Source organism: Phasianus colchicus, chromosome Z, assembly GCF_987193195.1.
Source record: "Phasianus colchicus chromosome Z, bPhaCol1.hap1.1, whole genome shotgun sequence".
NCBI classification, from domain to species: Eukaryota; Metazoa; Chordata; class Aves; order Galliformes; family Phasianidae; genus Phasianus; species Phasianus colchicus.
Genome location: NC_143476.1, coordinates 56,953,223 through 56,970,378, shown reverse-complemented (window position 1 = coordinate 56,970,378; position 17,156 = coordinate 56,953,223). Strand labels below are relative to the sequence as shown.

General features: G+C 43.2%; 2 protein-coding genes and 1 long non-coding RNA gene across 11 annotated transcripts in view; 2 read left to right on the top strand and 1 right to left on the bottom strand.

Annotated features, from left to right (window-relative positions):
* MAMDC2 (MAM domain containing 2) overlaps window positions 1-4,996 on the top strand; it is a 62,440-nt gene extending 57,444 nt beyond the window's left edge. For 4 of the 6 annotated variants that reach the window (XM_090132250.1, XM_090132249.1, XM_090132251.1 and 1 more), the window contains exons 12-14: window positions 2,488-2,747; window positions 3,747-3,831; window positions 4,140-4,993. In XM_090132250.1, coding sequence (XP_089988376.1) covers window positions 2,488-2,747; window positions 3,747-3,831; window positions 4,140-4,201 — 407 coding nt within the window. In that variant the 3' untranslated portion in view covers window positions 4,202-4,993. Of the gene's footprint in view, window positions 1-2,487; window positions 2,748-3,746; window positions 3,832-4,139 lie in introns of those variants that run through there. The other 2 variants (XM_090132248.1, XM_090132252.1) reach the window with 2 other exon arrangements.
* On the bottom strand, window positions 2,754-16,613 carry LOC149912999 (uncharacterized). 4 transcript variants are annotated; one of them, XR_016462206.1, is made up of 5 exons: window positions 15,035-16,093; window positions 9,230-9,281; window positions 8,665-8,808; window positions 7,635-7,756; window positions 2,754-3,051 (listed from the first exon to the last, which is right to left on the bottom strand). It is a non-coding gene; the product is annotated as an uncharacterized LOC149912999 (long non-coding RNA). The 4 variants fall into 4 exon arrangements; XR_016462204.1 differs by lacking the exons at window positions 2,754-3,051; window positions 15,035-16,093 and adding an exon at window positions 16,149-16,613 and having other exon boundaries at window positions 5,562-7,756; XR_016462205.1 differs by lacking the exon at window positions 2,754-3,051 and having other exon boundaries at window positions 5,562-7,756.
* Window positions 16,080-17,156, top strand: part of SMC5 (structural maintenance of chromosomes 5) — a 65,819-nt gene continuing 64,742 nt past the window's right edge. The window contains exon 1 of the mRNA XM_031608768.2: window positions 16,080-16,210. Coding sequence (XP_031464628.1) covers window positions 16,089-16,210 — 122 coding nt within the window. The 5' untranslated portion in view covers window positions 16,080-16,088. The remainder of the gene's footprint in view (window positions 16,211-17,156) is intronic.

Below are 17,156 nucleotides of genomic sequence, written 5' to 3'. Positions count from 1 at the left end.
TAAATAAGAGTTTTGCCCTATTTGTGATCTCTTTATGTAAAAACATGACTTTGTGTGTATTCAGCAAAATGTCCCTTTCTTACCTCCTAGCAAAATCTCTATAGCTGCACCCTCAGCAAAGTATGGACATCCACTGCAGAGACAGATTTGTGATGTCTGGGGCTGTACAGCCTAAGTCCTGCATGTGGAATTGAGAATGCAGATGGGAATATTTCAGTTAGTATTGAAATTTCTGAGTGCCAAGAAGTTACATACTTAACTGTCAGTTATAAACAGTGAAGATTCTAAGTAGAAAAATTTGTAACTTCATAGGTAAGTTTTAAAGCTTGAAATTCCTCTTGCATTTTCTGAAATAAAAATGAGAAGCTTCACTTACAAACCTGAGCACATTCTGATGAGCTCTATTGGCTCATTAGACTACTAAATGTAGTCTAAGTATGAAACAAGAACATTTTCCCAATAATGATATCTTAATGCTGTGAAATGATTTTCAGAAGGGAATCTTGAAATTCTTCTCACTTTTCCAATGCAATATTTGAAAAACTGTCACATTTAGGAATTGAACTAATTTTCTTTAAGTCTTTGTTACCCACACTGCCCAGCTTTTCTGCATCAAGTAGGTATGTAATAACAAGTAAGTTAGTGAGAATTTTTCCTGCTAGCTTTTGAACTTTATTTGAGACGTTTTTTTTGAAATGTGGGTGACAGTCTTGGAGAGAGGCCAATGTCTGTACCACCTGCAGTCTTTTCTGCATAATATAAGCTGGAAGGAATAAACCACACTAAAAATATTGACACACAAATTGTTTTCATAGGTGACTGAAACTCACTTCTGTAAAGTGATTCAACATTCAGGTTTGCTTTTATTTTTTTTTTCCCATGGGGATATTCCCTAGGTAATACCATTTTTCCTCTTTCAAATACTCAATATTCTAGTTCTCCTGTTTCCAAAGTCAATATCCTTAAAGGAGCAACACATTAGAAGAGTTGCTTGCAGAATGAAGAGAATGTGTTTCTTAGTTTCTAAGACAGAAACTGACTTCAGACCCATTTCCAGTTTATATGTTTTACTAAGCATTGCGAGATTGGAGACTGATAGTTTGTATTCTTGGTGAAGCAAGAAAATCTTTTAAGCTTGGCCTGTGACAGGAAAACATGTTTGCAGCAACATAAACATTTATTCCTTGTATCATGCATTTGCAGTAAAATGTGCTGTAGAAATACGTGGATTCAAATTCACAAAAAAAGAGCTAATATAATCTTTCAAACAGTTTATAACATGATTCAGGCCTTAGAACTAAGGCAAGATACTCTACTATGCTGTAGTATGAGCTGTAGGTTTTGATTTCTAACTCAGATAACTCTCAAGCATAGTTAGTATCAAAATTCGTGGAGCCACTTGCACTACGTTTGGAATAAAAAACCTAGGGAGTTCTCCAGCACACCACAGCAAATAGTCTTTTCTTTACAGATCTGCAGCTGCAGATACTCATCCTTTTCACCCTTTCTCTCTAGTGCTGCAGACCACCAAACTACAGCGCTGCCTAGAGGATGACTTCAGCATGGGTTTGTTTAGGTAACAGGGCTTTCAGGATCCTGAGACAGACTTATCGGCTGCTCTTGCTGTTCTCAGTCTTCCTCCTGCTTCACTGGTCCTCACGATTCTCCTCCCTCCTGGGGTCCATCTCGACTCCTGCAGTTGTAGTGGGAGAAGGACAGCGTTTCCTTTCCAACGTGGCCAATAGGGAGCAGTGGGGCTGTAGGAAGGGTTGCTGCAAAATCTGGATTCAGCACCTGCTGGTGGGGTGTACTTCTCACAACACAAAACAGCTGCCATGTGCAGCAGGGGGGATGTGGGGATGTTTTTCAGTCTTACCGTACACCTCAGACTGGACCCTTCCTTAGTTGGAAATCACTAAATGATGGATCTCGGAAAGCAGGGGGAATAAGTTGTCTGCCAGCAATTAAAGACTAATTTTTCCAAAGATCAGAATTTGTGACGATTTTTCATTGATTTGTGGATTCTAGGTAATCCAGTTTTACTCACTCACGTCTTTGCATCTTGATCACAGAAGGAAAATATTACTGATGTCATATGTGATTTAAAAGAGGTACTTCTGTTCATTTGCTTGGTTAGTAGCACTGGCTCCTACACATAGCCTAAACAAGCATATTCCTGATTTCAGAACAAATATGGTTTGTTTTCTTACTCTGCATTGCTTTCTGATGTTGTATATTTCACTGGATATAAAATTGTTGTGGTTTTTTTTTTAGTGTTCTTATATTAGCATTCACAAGCATTTTAATTACTGCAGAACACAAGGATTACAGTATTGCAAATATTGCAATTCACAAATAGTTTATCATGTAATTTTCCTTCTCAAGAATTTCAGTCATGGGTTTTTGTGTAATGAGTACATCGAGCTAATGAACGGGTTGAGAGAATGTATTGTTCTTTATTAATATTTGATTGTGTGTCTTTTTAAGGATACTACATGTATATAGAGGCATCCAACATGGTCTATGGACAGAGAGCATACCTAATTTCAAGATCACTAAGAGGGACCTCTGGAAAACAATGCTTGACATTTTTCTATCACATGTATGGAGCTGGGACCGGATTATTAAGCGTTTATCTAAAAAGAGAAGGTGATGATGAAGAGATTCCTTTGTGGAGGAGGACAGGGGAACAAAGCATATCGTGGCTAAGGGCAGTGATAGAATACGAAAGTGATAGAAACTACCAGGTAAGGAAAAAAGAAAAAAGGAAGGTAAAGCTTAACTATGCACTAGAATCCAGGTTTTGATTTGTATTAAAAAAATGTAGACATCATTGAATGAATGGACATCTGAATAAGCTGAATTAATGCTTTTATTTTGGAATTTTGAAATAGAAAACAAGAGAACAGAACAGAACAAACCTATGAAAATCATTCCAACCGCGTGACGAAGTCAGGGCTAACCAAAAGTTAAGGGATGTTACTGTTGGCAGTATCCAGATGCCTCTTGAAGTGGCATGGGGCTTCAGCTACCTCGCTGGGAAGCCTGGTCCTAGAGTTAAATGAAGCGTTAATTAATTCATTAACTCAGGGTTACTGTTTAAAATTATGTAGGTGTTGTTTTTCCATCACTTCTTCTCAGTAGTAGAGACTGTATTTTAGTTTTTCCTTCCACCATCTAAAACCTTGTCTAAATTTGATACTGTCACTAAGCTGTTATAAACAGGCTACATCTTTCAGGGTGGCACCAAAGACAAGGAACGATGCAAAGAGAAAGCTGAACTGATACTGACTGAAGTAGCACTGGGCAGAAGACTACAAAACTTTCACTAAAATCAAGTTTAGCTTCATCAGGAATAAAGAATCACAACAGAATGTTTTTTTGTTTTTTCTTTTTTTTTTCTCTCTCTTGTCTTTCATTTGAGTAACACATGACAATAATATGTTTCAGCTGAAAAGGAAAATAGGCACATAACATCACTGAAGCAGATTTATCAATGGTTCAAAATAAAGAAGTATCCTACCGAACTGTGAGAACAAATCTGTTCCCCTCAGCATAATACATATCCAAAGTTTGTGACCAAGGAAGTTAGTCCAGTAATGGAATATGGAAGTGTTCTTCCAAGAACCAGGCTTTCAGGACACACTAGATCCCTGAACAGACTGCATGGTTTTTGTGGGGAGGGGTTGTTTCAGTCTTTCCTTCTAGTTGGGGAATCCCTGAAAAGCTATGTCTTGTCTTTACAGATTATTTTTGAAGCAATCCGTGGGGTGTCAATGAGAAGTGACACAGCTATTGATGATATTCTGTTCCAAGCAGGACCCTGTTTAGGTAAGTTTAAGCTTGCTTTGCTTTTCTTAGGAGACATCTAGCAAGTCACACAGTGACTTTTTTGTACTTAGACAGGTGATATGTCTTTCCTTAAAGCCCCTCTGGATGGATCTGCATTTATTATCATGTTGCTGTTCATGTAGAATGTTTACTAACGTGTGAAACTAGAATTTGGTCTAGTAAAAATCTTGTAGCACATTTAAAAAGCTGTATGGTGGTTCCCTTTAAGTCCAACACAGTAATTATATTCTGTCTTACATATTAAAATATACTAGCACTTACAGTACTTCCCCCTTTTTGTATTCTAGAAGTGGAAGAAATTCAATTCTCATCAGGCTATCCAGACAGCTTAAATGAAATTGAGTATTAAATACAGTCTGCTGAAAGGAGTGGAATGCATAGAAAGCTTTTATGTGAGAAACTGCACAACGGCCTGCTTTAAAATGTGCTTTAAGTGAAGACTGGACTCATTTGGATAATCACCCAAGTGTAGGAAAAACTCAGAGCACTCGTGTTCCTCGCCTTTGCAATGAAATTATTGACTCAGGGCTTCTTAGACTGTTTTTTAATTTTAATTTTTTTCTCTTTTGCATGAGGTTATCAATTACTATATAGAGGCTTCCCATTTTGCACAGATCATTCAACACAGTATTTTAGTGCTTTTTTTTTTTTTTCTGGTGTGTAAATCTTCCTGGTATATAGGTAAGAAGAGGAAAGCAAAGGTGCACAATTAAAATCTAATATTGTGTTATCTTAAATCTGCATTCAGTGAATGTTTTGCGTTGGGTACAGAATGGCTTTATGTTAAGGAAATAATAAATACTTTAAGAGAATAAAGAAAATAGTATTAGATACTACTAACATCCTACAGGCTAAGTGCAATTATTCATAAGACAATTCTCTCTGGGAAACTCTTAACACTTTGCTGGTAATTTTTGTGTTTTTGTATTCCTTTATTATAAGAAATATATTTGTCATTCTTAGCAATAAGAAGCTCACTTCTCACATTTCAGTATAAATCAGTGTAACCTACTGCCAAATAAAACAGTTTGTACACTCACAAAGAATGTACTCACATTTCACCCAACCACAACGCCTTGCAATTGTATTGGTAAGATACTGAATTCACACAACCTGTTAATTTTGAAGACTTTTTTTTATATTTGTGTTTGAAGTTTTGTTTTGAAAGGATTAAAACTTCCTAATAAAATATGAGTTTGAAAATTGTCTGCTTCAGACTTTAGTTATTGGAGCAATTAAGAACTTAATATAATAGCCTGCATTTATTCTTGTGAATGTGAAAAAATGAAGAGCGTGGGTTGCGTAACACGGAAAGTGGTTTGATCTTCTACAGGAAGTTCCTGTGCTGACCCATAGAAGCGATTCTAACATACTAGCTGTTTCTGCAAGATAGGCACCCTGAAAAATGGAAATAGCCTTTGATCCTTTCAGAACAGAGGATATGGCATTTCTAATTGGCTTTAAGTATCAACAGGACCTTGGACATGCTAGATCAGGTTCCTGTTTTTCCATGAATGTTTTAGATACCCTCCACCCAAAGCCTGTTACATGGAGAGGTACAGAGTAGGAAAAAAAACACAAACTAGCCTGTTAGGCTTTTCATTTTGATGACACACATACACACAAAATTGTTCAGTAAAATACATTCAGTAGTAACATGTATATTTGCTTTGATTGACATAAGTTGACACAGTTTATTTCCCAGAGACTGAGAGACACACCAAAGAAGTGACATTTTAGCTGCCTGTCGTAGCTACCCCCAGTCCTGCTGACAGCTGGTTACCAACCACCATTCCTGCAATTATGTTATGCAAATGAAACCAAGCAAAATCAGTGGACTGTTTCCTAAAGTTCACGTGGTCTTACAATTGTTCTACAAAGCTATTATTTTGGTATCATCACTCATTCAGATCAAATTATTTATTTAAAAAAAGTGAAAGTGAAGTCATTAAATTCACCACATTTGATGATTCTCCGTACTTCTGACTTCTCTGTAAAAGAAAATGAAGCAGAAGGTGTAACTGCCGTAGCCCTGTCTCTAACAGCTTCATTTAGTTATGCTTCCTTCCACCAAAGTAATCAGTTTCAGACTGATACAGATGAGAACATAAGTAAATTATTCTTCTCACAGTGGTTCTCTAGGAACCTCACTGGTACAGCTATTTTGAAGATACCAGTGAGGATAATATTCATCCCACAACATTTCTGCTTCTGCGGGAGTTAAAAAATGGAGGGAGAATTTGAAAAATGGCTTTAAATCACTTTCAGTCCAAGGGCTGTGAGACATCTGAAAAACAGGGAAGATGTACTCAGATTTCTCTACTGGCAAACTTCAGTTTTATGGTGATGTAAAAACACCCCATTAGTTACAAAACTCCCTATGCACCTGATTTCTTTCCTGGATCCATTTTTGTGTACTCTCTATTACTTTCTCACTGCAGAGTAACTGTACAGGGAGCACAGAAGGGCAAAGACCAGTTCTGAGATAGTTCTGCACTCAGCCTACTCATTGTCTGAGCATTTCTTCAAGAACAACTGGAGAACCCACAAGTAATTACTTTGAGTTGTGGTACAATCCGTACAATGGCTATGAAAACTTCAAAAGCTGCTACAAGCACCCAGACACTAGAAAGCTTGTATCTGATTGCTGTAATTGCAGAGTTGTGCTGCAGTCAAACTGAACTTGTCCTCAAAGCAGAGGAAAAGGTCTTTTAATACCCTCTTGCATAATAGTCTTTTAAATTCTTTAAATGTTTTCCATTAGTTAACATTTTGTCATTATCCTTACTACTTTTTAAAAAGAGCACCAAAATCTGATCCCAGTTGCACCAGTGGAAATACAGAAAAAACAACAGAAAATATCACTGTTATTCCAGGTTTATTCAATGTAAATCAAACTCTATTCTGGATGAATATTGTGTCACATCAAAATAAATCTAATGAAAACTCAAGTTTACAATCTTGAGACTTCAATAAGACAGCACAAACTGAATGCTAACTACGTGGCATTTTATTAGTCTGGATCTTAATGCAGCTCAGGAGTGAGTGAGTACATGCTCAGGACACCCATTGCTCCAAAAGGACTACCATGTAAGGTAAAACCACAAAGACAGCATGCTTCTCTGGTAGTGTGATACATGAGTCAAAAGATTTGTCTCATCCCACTCAGTGGGTTGTGAGGAAGGTGAATCTTTGGAATTCTCCAAATAGGGCACTCCCTGGTTGGCAGGGGTTAAGACATGGACAGAGTTGGACAAATACTCAGAGGAACAACACAAAACAATTTCTTAGCTTTCCAACTGCAATTGGTGAGCTACCTTGAGGCAAAATTAGGTAACTTGTAACAACAAAAACCATTATGGATGAAGGGTACTCTGGAACAGGTGTTACTTTCTGGTCAACTACCTAAAGCAGGTTTAGGCAACAGCTACTAAATAAACAAGTGAAAAGGGATCAAAAGGAAAAAGAGGGTAAGAGGAGAATGAAAGAGATTTTTCACCACATCCTCAGGTCCCATGTTGTCTAGAATTGGATCTTGATCTGGGGTCAACCAATGACAGCAGAACACGTGTGCTCAGCTTTATATAGTACAGTTGTTCAGTGACTGCCTGTGAGGTGGCAACTTCCTTGCATCTGCATAGCTAGGAGTTCCAGAAGAATTGAGAGTTTTCAGCAAGGGTCTCTGGAGTTTGTGCATTTCCTCCTCAGTAAGTGGCCATAAAAGGATATGGGTAAAACATTTCACTGCCCTGCCTCAGCAGAACCTGGTACACCTCCCCTACCTTGTCTCTTGGACTGAAGTTGTTGAGTCAAGTTCCTCAGTGGTCTCTTACATCACCTAGTGGCTTAACCTTGAGTAACAGGTGGTCTAAAGTTCATTTTCAGGAATGGTGATATTAACAAACTGCAGGAGTAAAGAGAGAAGAGACAGAAGAAAGCAGCTGAGTAATCACACATCTAACAATAGCTATGCCAACTATCGAGAACACAAGCTCAATTAGCAAGGCTAGTCTGATTTGTGCCAACCATTTTCCCCAATACATCAGTCCCAGAGACTGTAAAATGCTGGAGAACGAGGACATGAGTGAGAGTCTATCAAACCAGTCTTTTGGTTGGAATGCTTAGAACAGTTCAGAAGTCTGATCAGCAATTTCTTTCATCTTTGCATGAGCTGCAAGAGGTGGCATTATGGATAGTGATACAACATTCTTCTTTGGTTAAGTTTAACATGCAGCACGCTCCCTGTTCCTTAAGTAACATATCAAGTGTATCCCATTTTGTGATGACGTTTTTGATACTTGTAGTGCTTGTGAGTTTAATTCTCCAAAAGCTTATTCAGTTTAATTTGACAAGACTTGTCAGGTTATGTTTTCTAAGACAAATGGGTGTGAGATTCTCTGTCAACTTTGTATACTGCCCACCTAGGTCATTTGGATGGGGTCTTGGACTGTTGATGAATCTGTTTCCAAGGTGCAGTATAATTCAACCCTGCATATTGCTCCAATGTTAAATACGAATAAAATTTTCCATTTGAACATTCCCAAGCCAATCTGAATGGTGCGATACAGATATACTGATCTGGCAAGTCCATGTATCGTTAACAGTCTACAATATGAATTCATTTATTTTTGATCCTGTGAAGAGAAGTAGACCTTCAAGAGGACAGCGTGTGCGGAATGCTCCACAATATCACATAATCACAGAATTGCTGTGGTGGAACAGACTTCTAGAGATCACTGAGACCAACCCCCTGCTAAAGCAGGTTCCCTACTCTAGGTTGCACAGGTAAGCATCCAGGAGGGTTTTGAATACCTCCAGAGAAGGAGACACTGCAACCTCTCTGGGCAACCTGTTCCAGTACTCCACCACTCTATCTGCAAAGAAGTTCTTCCTCATGATTGAACTTCCTGTGTTCCAAGTTCTGCTGACTGCTCCTTGTTCTATTGCTGCATGCCACTGAAAATCATACAAACATTATTTCATCTAAGACATCATTGTTAGTGTTGTTACACAGGGAATCTCAATTTCTGAAGCCACAAGAAAGGCAACCCCAACACATACACATATCTCCTATCAAAACTTGTACATTTTTCAACAACCATGGAATTCCTTACCAGTATTACAGTTAATGACACCATAAAAGGTCAGAAACATAACAAAAAGGTTCTCATCCCTCAAAAAACAGACTGAGGAAGGGGTATAACAGATCGGTGCAGTTCAAAACTCTCACAGATCCCTGATTTAGTTCCCATGCAAAGTTTAGAGCATTAGTGTCTCCACTCCCTCTGGCCCATCAGGAGCGAACGGACCCAAGGACATCCCTGCCCATGCCCACAACAGTCTGCACATATTATTGCGACAAGAATACACAATATACCTGAGAGGCATTCCCAGTGCTCCAGCATAAGGGGACGTTCAATGTTCTGTCCCTGAAAAAGAAAAGAAAATAGAAAACTCAGTTCTCACAGATCTGGTTAAGAGGAAGGAATCATCCAATGAACATGATTGTATGTTCTCCTCCCTGAGCATATGTGGCTATCCAAGGAAAATGGCTCAAAATGGCTTTAAGTACTAAGGAGTCTTGTCCCACAGGCAGTTTGACCAAAACTGTCTGCCCTGGATAATGGGATATTGTGATAATGTGACCTGACTTCTCTTCCGATTGGAGAAGCAAGGGTGTTTTGGAGTAAAAGACATTTAGTTGTGGGCACCTGCTCATTCCCCACCTATTGCTCACTCTGGTCACTAATTCCCTAAGGCATTCTAACCAACCTGCACTGTGTTGTTTTAACAAATCTTATAATATGTCCTTGGTTCTCTATGCTATCCATGTGCTTGGGGTAGCTGGGAGTATGGAGTGCCCACACAACTCTCTCCAACCTCCCAGCAAAGGCCACTCCCCACCACAGAGAACAGAGGCCAAATCCAGATGGCCTCTGGGGTCAAACACTTGTCTCAGGGACCAGGCCCATGCACAGCTGGCATGATCATTAAGATGTGGGATGCCTGGCCTGTTGGAAATTTGTCTATACCGATCTGCATGCCAGTGGATATTATATTCATGCTCAAAATATCCACGCTGACAGGGAGAATGCTACCATGGCACACTGGTGCAAGGGACAAAAGTGGTATTTATCTGCATTATGGTGAAATTAACAATCAGTGACTGATGATGTTTTTAATTCCACAAATGATTCCAAGTAGAATTGCTTGGAAGATGGTACAAGGTACTTATCTCCCTAAAATTTACCCCAATCATAGTGAATCTAAAACCTCTAGACAAAATCAGGGAAGGCAATGCATATCCCTTGGTTAGTATGATTCCAGATACATATAAATGCTTGTATCAATTCCCAAGCTAGATAAAGCACAGAGAAACCCTCCTCTGAAACTGAATACAATTTCTTTGCATCTTTTAAGCTATGAGAATAGAAACGTGCTGGGCTGGTACGTTCCTCCGGTCCTTTCTTCTACATATGCATTGTCAAGCCATAAACTCCAAAACCCCATTTTATGAGTAAAGGATAAGTGGTGTGAATTGGTCTCAAAGTTTGATATACTCCTGCCTCAAAAATTAATAACCTTTGAGCCTCTTCATGGACAAGAGTCCAGTCACACACTGATCTTTTATGAGACAAATCATACAATGGATGTGCATGTTGCAGTCTCTTCTTTGTCACTGGCAAGCTTACCCACTCTGAAGTGTTCAAGTTTTTGGGTGGAATACATACTGTTCCTCCCTTCCACTAAACACGTAGGAGTCTGGCCTCTGGAGATGGGGGATTGTACCTTTTCTTGGGAAATTTGCAATGCTATGCTTTCTAAGTGTGAGTGGCAGTATCCTAGAAGTAGGCAAACCAATCCCCGTCTGTTTCTCCAAGAGGAACCATAAAAAACGTATCTTTGATTTCAGTAGTGTCCTGAAATTCATGGTCTTGCTTCTGAATGGTGGCAACCATCAACCATGTTTGGTACAGCTGCAGTTAAAGGATCCATTTTTGCATTTAACTTCTGATAACTGACTGTGAGCCTCCATTTGCTGTTTGGCTTTCTAACTGGCAACAGAGAGGAACTATATGGTGAGTGGGTGGGGGCTATAATTCCCTAATCTTTAAGTTCGCAATAACTGTTTTTCCTCTGGGTGTTCCCACTGCCCTGAGTTGCTTCAGACTGGTGCCCTCCAGCATCATATCTGTTTTCAGTTGGTCTTGTAAATTTACTGCACACAATTATTTAACATGCTGGGTATTTATTTATTATTTAACATGCTTGTATTAACAGTATCATCCAAACAAGATTTGCCTTTTACAACAAGGGCGATGGCTGATTGGTAATCAAGCAGCAGCACAAACAAGTGGCCTTTTGTATAATTACTGAGAGCCCTTTGGTCTCCTTCTATAGAGAGAAAGACTCCCGGTTTCTAATATCCTTATACTTCCTTTTCAGTAAGATTCAGGCAATTATCGGTTAAGGCAGCCATGTCCAACCCATGGCTCGGCCAAGCTTGCACTTGCTGGTGGCACAGCTGTAAAGGTTGAACTTTCCCACCAATACTGTTATGTGTTGTTGCCATGTGACACATGGCAGCAGAGGGGCACTCTGACAGAATGGCGTCTGACAGTCTGAGGAGACTCTCCACACATATGCAGTCTCAGTTTCTTTAGCCAGCCTGCCACGTTTTCTTGCAGTTTGGCCAGCTTAACAACACTATGGGTTTCCCCTCCTCATACTGATATTTTATTTTAACAAGAGGGTAAAGGTGAGGGGCAGCTTTATCATCATATCTTGATATTATTTGTTCCATTTCCTCCATTGGATTGTGACAAGCTAATTCCCTTCCAAGTATCTCTTGCTCCCTAATTGGGCTGCCACAGTCATTCACCATCTTTTTCTCCTCCAGCAAGCCAGCAGCATTTAACTGTAATTCATGCTCTCTCACAAAAGCATCATACAATTGGTTCTACAAACTCCCTATCAACTCTCATAATGATTCAATTTCTTGCTTTGCTTGCATCGTGTTTGGGTAAAACATTTTGCAGCCCTGCCACTGCAGGACCAGGTCCGTCTCCCCCACCTTCTCTCTTGAACTTGACTTGTTGAACAGAAGTTCTCCTTTGGTCCCTTCCAAGTTTCTATCCCACTCACCTTGAAACAGTCTCATCCTCCCTCAAACACTAATGTTGGATGTAAAAATTACTTAATCTTAGTATTTCCTTTGGAAAAAGCTTATTAGCTTGTAATTTCAAGTTTCTTAGTTGCTTAGGAATGACTGAAGAAACTTTCAATACTCCTTCACATCACTTTAGTCTGTATTCTTACCTTGCTGTTTTCTCCCCATCTCAGTTGTTTTCTTTGTTCATCTCCTGAACTACTCCAACACCTCTTCCAATGTCCTTTCTTTTTTCCAGCCTGCACAGTGGTTTTATTTATAAGCATTTCGGTCTCCTTCCTAGCCAGCTGCATGTACTGACACTTTTCCTTGCTCTCTGATGAGTACTGCGTTCCAGCTCACTTCCCTTATATGCTGAATGGCTTAAAATTTTTCCATCTTAAGAACTCCTCTTGGCTGAGGCACTGTCTCTGTCATAGAATCATTAAGGCTGGAAAAGACCTCTATGATCATCTAGTCCAACCATCAACACATCATGATGTCCACTAAGCCATATCCCTCACTGCCACATCTACTTGTTTCGTGAACGCCTTCAAGGATGGTGACTCCACCACTTCCCCAGGCTGCATAATGCCAATGCCTCTCCACTCTTTCTGAGAAGAAATTCTTCCTAATATCCACCCTGAATGTCCCCTGGAACATATTGAGCACATTACCTCTTGTCCCATCACTAGGTACATGGGAGAAGAGGCCGACTCCCACCTCGCCACTGTTACCTCCGGCAACCACCGTGTCAAAGGCCGCACCGCCTAGGGGCTAGCGATCTGCATTCGCTAGGGCCATAGCAACACTGACACCGATATGATGAAGAAGCAAATGGCCATTTATTAAGGCACAATAACCCCTTAACTACACATCCAGTTTCGCCTAAGCCCCTTAAGCATGTCTCACGTGTTACTCACACGTTACTCACAGAGCGGGGGAGGTCCTATCGCTTCACAACCCGATACCCCATTATCGCCTACTACAACACAGCAGGGGGTCCTTTCGCATCACAGCCCGATATCTCGTTAACGCCTAGCACAACACGCCACAACATCCTTTCAGAGAGCTGTAGGAAGAGGTAAGGTCTCCCTGAGCCTTCTCTTATCTAGACTGAACAAAGCCAGCTTCCTCAGCCATTCCCCATAATACTCGTGCTTTCAACCCTTCCCCAGCTTTGTTGTCCTCTGGACACACTGCAGGGCCCCAGTGTTTTTTTTTTTTCTTGTAGTGAGAGGCCCAAAACTGAACACAGTATTCAAGGTGCAGTCTTACTAGCGCTGAGTGCAGAGGGAAGCCCGCTTCCCCACACTGGCTATACTGTTTCTGATACAAGCCAGGATGCTGCTGGCATTCTTGGCCACCTGGGCACCTCGCTGGCTCATGTTCAGCTAGCTGTGAACGAATGCCCTCAAGATCCTTTTATGTTGTGCAGCTTTCTAGCCACTCTGCCCCAAACCTGTAGCACTGCATGGGGGTTGTTATGACTGAAGTGCAGGACTTGGTAGCTAATCTTGTTGAACCATAACCTATCATTCAGACTTCATCATTTATTCTTTCCAGCTCTTACAAGCATCCATGCTCTCCAGACCCTTGAAAATGCTCCATGACAAACTCAGGGAAAAAAAGATTGATTTACCAGGCTCAGGCTGGAACACATTAAAGACTTGGCTCTAAGTGTTACTTCATGAATTCAATTCTACCTGCTCTAGCTGCAAGCTTGCAATTTAACTGATTTAAGTGAGAATTTTTATTATGCAAAACATTATCAAAAATTAATCAGTTACCAGTCTAAGTAAGAAATACACCAGTGTTACAAATATACAATTTTATCCTTTTGCACTTTTACTAAATAGAATTACAAAGCTATTAATTATCTCACTAATGATACACAAATATTTTCATTATCCTTCCACACATAGATATTACTAGCACACACTGCTGTTCTTTCATCTTGAACACGGATCTGAAAGAGAGCCCTATGTTTGCTGAGGATAATTCATTTCTTAGCTGCTCCCAACTCGCACAACTCGTTGCCTCCTCTCCCCAGCTCCTTCCCCTGTATTCTAAATAACTTTCTCACTGCCATTCTACTTTCTCTCCACCTCTTCTCTAAAGGAAACAAACCGCATTAACAAAGTTATACCTCATTGGTCCCATTTTGGCTACATTCACTCGTACAGAGCGTCTTGAAAGAAGGCTGTGGGGAGATCTGACAGCGGCCTTCAGTATCTAAAGGGGGCCATTAGATAAGAAAGAAGGGGGCAGACACCTTAGCAGGGCCTGTTGTGACAGGACAAAGGGAATCAATTTCAAACTAAAAGAGGGGACACCTGAACTGGATATTAAGAAATTGTTTCTCACAGTGAGACCGGTGGGGCACTGGAACAGGAAGCCCCTGAGACAGTAAAGTGGGAAAGATGAAAGGGGGGTCTGTAACATCGCTTGGCTTTACTAACTCAAAGAAATTAGCATCACGTAATTTAACCCTTCTTGCTAACTCAGGAGGAATTTATTGCTCAGCTTAGGGAATTCGTTTCTTAGTTTAACCTCTTGTTATCTCAAGGGGAACTTATCGCTTAACCTTTGCTAGCCCAAAATACACTCCCAACAGACAGCCGTCTCTAGTCAGCAGAAAAGGGCCCTGAGAACGTGAGGGGGAGGCAAGGATAGGCAGAATTAGAGATTGCTGAGGTATGCAGGACAGGAGAAGAGCCCAAAACTGGGACAAAGGTCGGAAGGACATGGCGAGGAAGACGTCTGACTTCATCCCGGAACGACCACCAGAGGGGGAGGAAGACGTCGGGCCTTCATCCAATGGATGCTGCTGCGCATGCACTGGGGAGGGGGACAGTATGTAAATGAACTCCCGGAAAGGTGATGAATATGTTAGTGAGTCTTGGGTAACACTCCTGAATATGTATGGATTGACTTATAAATGTAATGGGATCTCACTTTCCGGTGTGCAAGCTAGGAGGAGCGATCCCCCTTGCACCCGGCGTGTGGCACAGCGCTGAAATAAAGACGTACCTGCTCTTATAACCTTATGTGGGTTAGAGTTTGATTCCGCAAATCACCCCTTTCCTGGAGACACTGAAGGTCAGGCGAGCATCCTGATAGAGCTGTAGATGTCCCTGTTTGTTACAGGGCAGTTGGACTAGATGGCCTTTTAGGATCCTTTCAAGCTCAGACGATTCTATAGGTCTGTATCTTAACAGACGCAGCCTCTGCATTTGTAGAGTACTATAGACGTGCCTGAGCCATAGGTGGCCTCACAGCACCTGTACGTTAATCCTCCCAGCAGATCCTGGTTCATCGTGCTGACCCGTTGCTTCCAAGTAAACTTTCTGCCAAACCGCAGCAGCCAGGGGCTGGCTCCCGGTGCCACCGCAGCACCTTGCTATCTCCGGCCTCCAGCAGTGCTCTGCAGCCCTTAGCTCCTTGTGGAACGAGGCACACGGACAGGGCAAGGAGCCAAGGTAGGTACCGAGAGAACGAGGACCCCTCTTCCCGCCACTCAGGCTGCCGCCGGGACCGGCCTGCAGCTGCCACCTGGCGGCTCGACCGCGGGCAGCACCCTCCCACCGCCCGGCTCTGCTTTCTCCTAAGACGCTCGGCGGCAGCAGGCGGCGACACGCGGCGAGCCCGCGGCCGGCAAGGCGAGCCCGCGATTCGCCGATTCCGTACGGCCGCTTCGGCTCGGCCGCCCCCCAGGGGCAGCCGCAGGAACACGGCGTCGCGTCGGCCGGGAGGCGCGATCAGGCGAGGCGGGAAGGAGCCGCACGCCCCCCCAATCCGGCCGCGACTCGCGGCCCGTCTACCCGCGCGAGCACCGCCCTCCCGCCGCGCCCCCTCGTTGGTCGAAAGCGAGCACAATGCCTCCCCTCGGACCGGCTCTCTTGCCCCTCCAGCGAATAGACACCAGCCTTGCGAGGCGCGGACCAATCGGAAGCCTCTCCGCAGCTGAGACTACCAATGAGCGATCCCCTCGCTTTAATGCGTGTGTCCCGCCCCCTGCCCGCCTCCAGCCAATGGGAGCGCGGTGCAGGGCGCGCGCTCGCGGGAGGGTGGGGTGGGAGGGAAAATGGCGGTGCAGGCGCGGCTGCGGGCGGACGGGTCTCAGCTCCGCCTCTGTGACACTCACCGTGCCGGGAAACCGCGCTTCGTGGAGGGATCCATCGTCAGGATCTACGTGGAGAACTTCCTGTGAGTCCGCAGCGGGCGGCGGGGCTTTCTTCTCAGAAGCCGGCGCCGGCGCTGCTGGTGCGTTGGGGACGAAGGTCGGCGGCTGGCGCGGGGCGATGTTCGCCGAGGAACGTTTGTGGGGCGGGCCGGGAGAGCCGGGCGCGGGGCAGCCTCCCCAGGGTGCCGCGGTGCCCGCGCGAGAAGCGAGGCGGCTGGGGGCGGGGGCTGCGGAACGCCGCCGCTCCGGGGGAGGAGGGCCTGCGCGTGCGGCGGGCTGCCCGGCTCTCTCGGCGCGGTGCCATTTCCGCGGCCCTGCGTTCCGCCGGGACGTGCCGGCCTACCGCGCTGAGCCCTGGCTGCTCGTTCCTCTCGTCCTCTCGGTGCCTGCATCCTTCTTCCCGCTGTTAGGCGGCGTGGAGCCGCGGAGGGAAGAGGAGCGCGGGACGGGTCCTGTGGCAGTGGGGACTTGAGAACCCTTGGAATAAAGCGTCCGTGGCGCTGGTTGTTGCACGTGGTTCTCTGAGTTCTTCGTGCTGGGAATACGGGAAAGCTTTCAGTTCCGTTTCTTACGGCTGGTGTCCTTGTCAGCCTTGAGAACGATTTTGTTCAGCGTAGATCGTGGGTCACAGTACGTGATGGCTTGTGGAGCCTAAGGCATCTTCAAGTCTTAGGGCAAAGGATTTGAGGATGTTGTTTTCCAGAAGTACAGCATGGTGCTACTGTCATATTGTTGAGACTCCTGTTCCTTTCTTGGTGATAGCTCCTTGTTTCCTCTCTGTGTCTGGTGCAGGTGTGAACAGGACTACAAATGCTAGAACTTGTTATCGATGTAGGATGATCATTACTGATCAGATTGGCTTGCCTTGAATTTGTGTGCTTGTAAGAAATGGAAGCTAGTGGATAATGTCCAGCCTTCAGGGTGGAGTATCACAGAACCCAAAGGCTTCTTGCAGAACTGAAAAGCCAT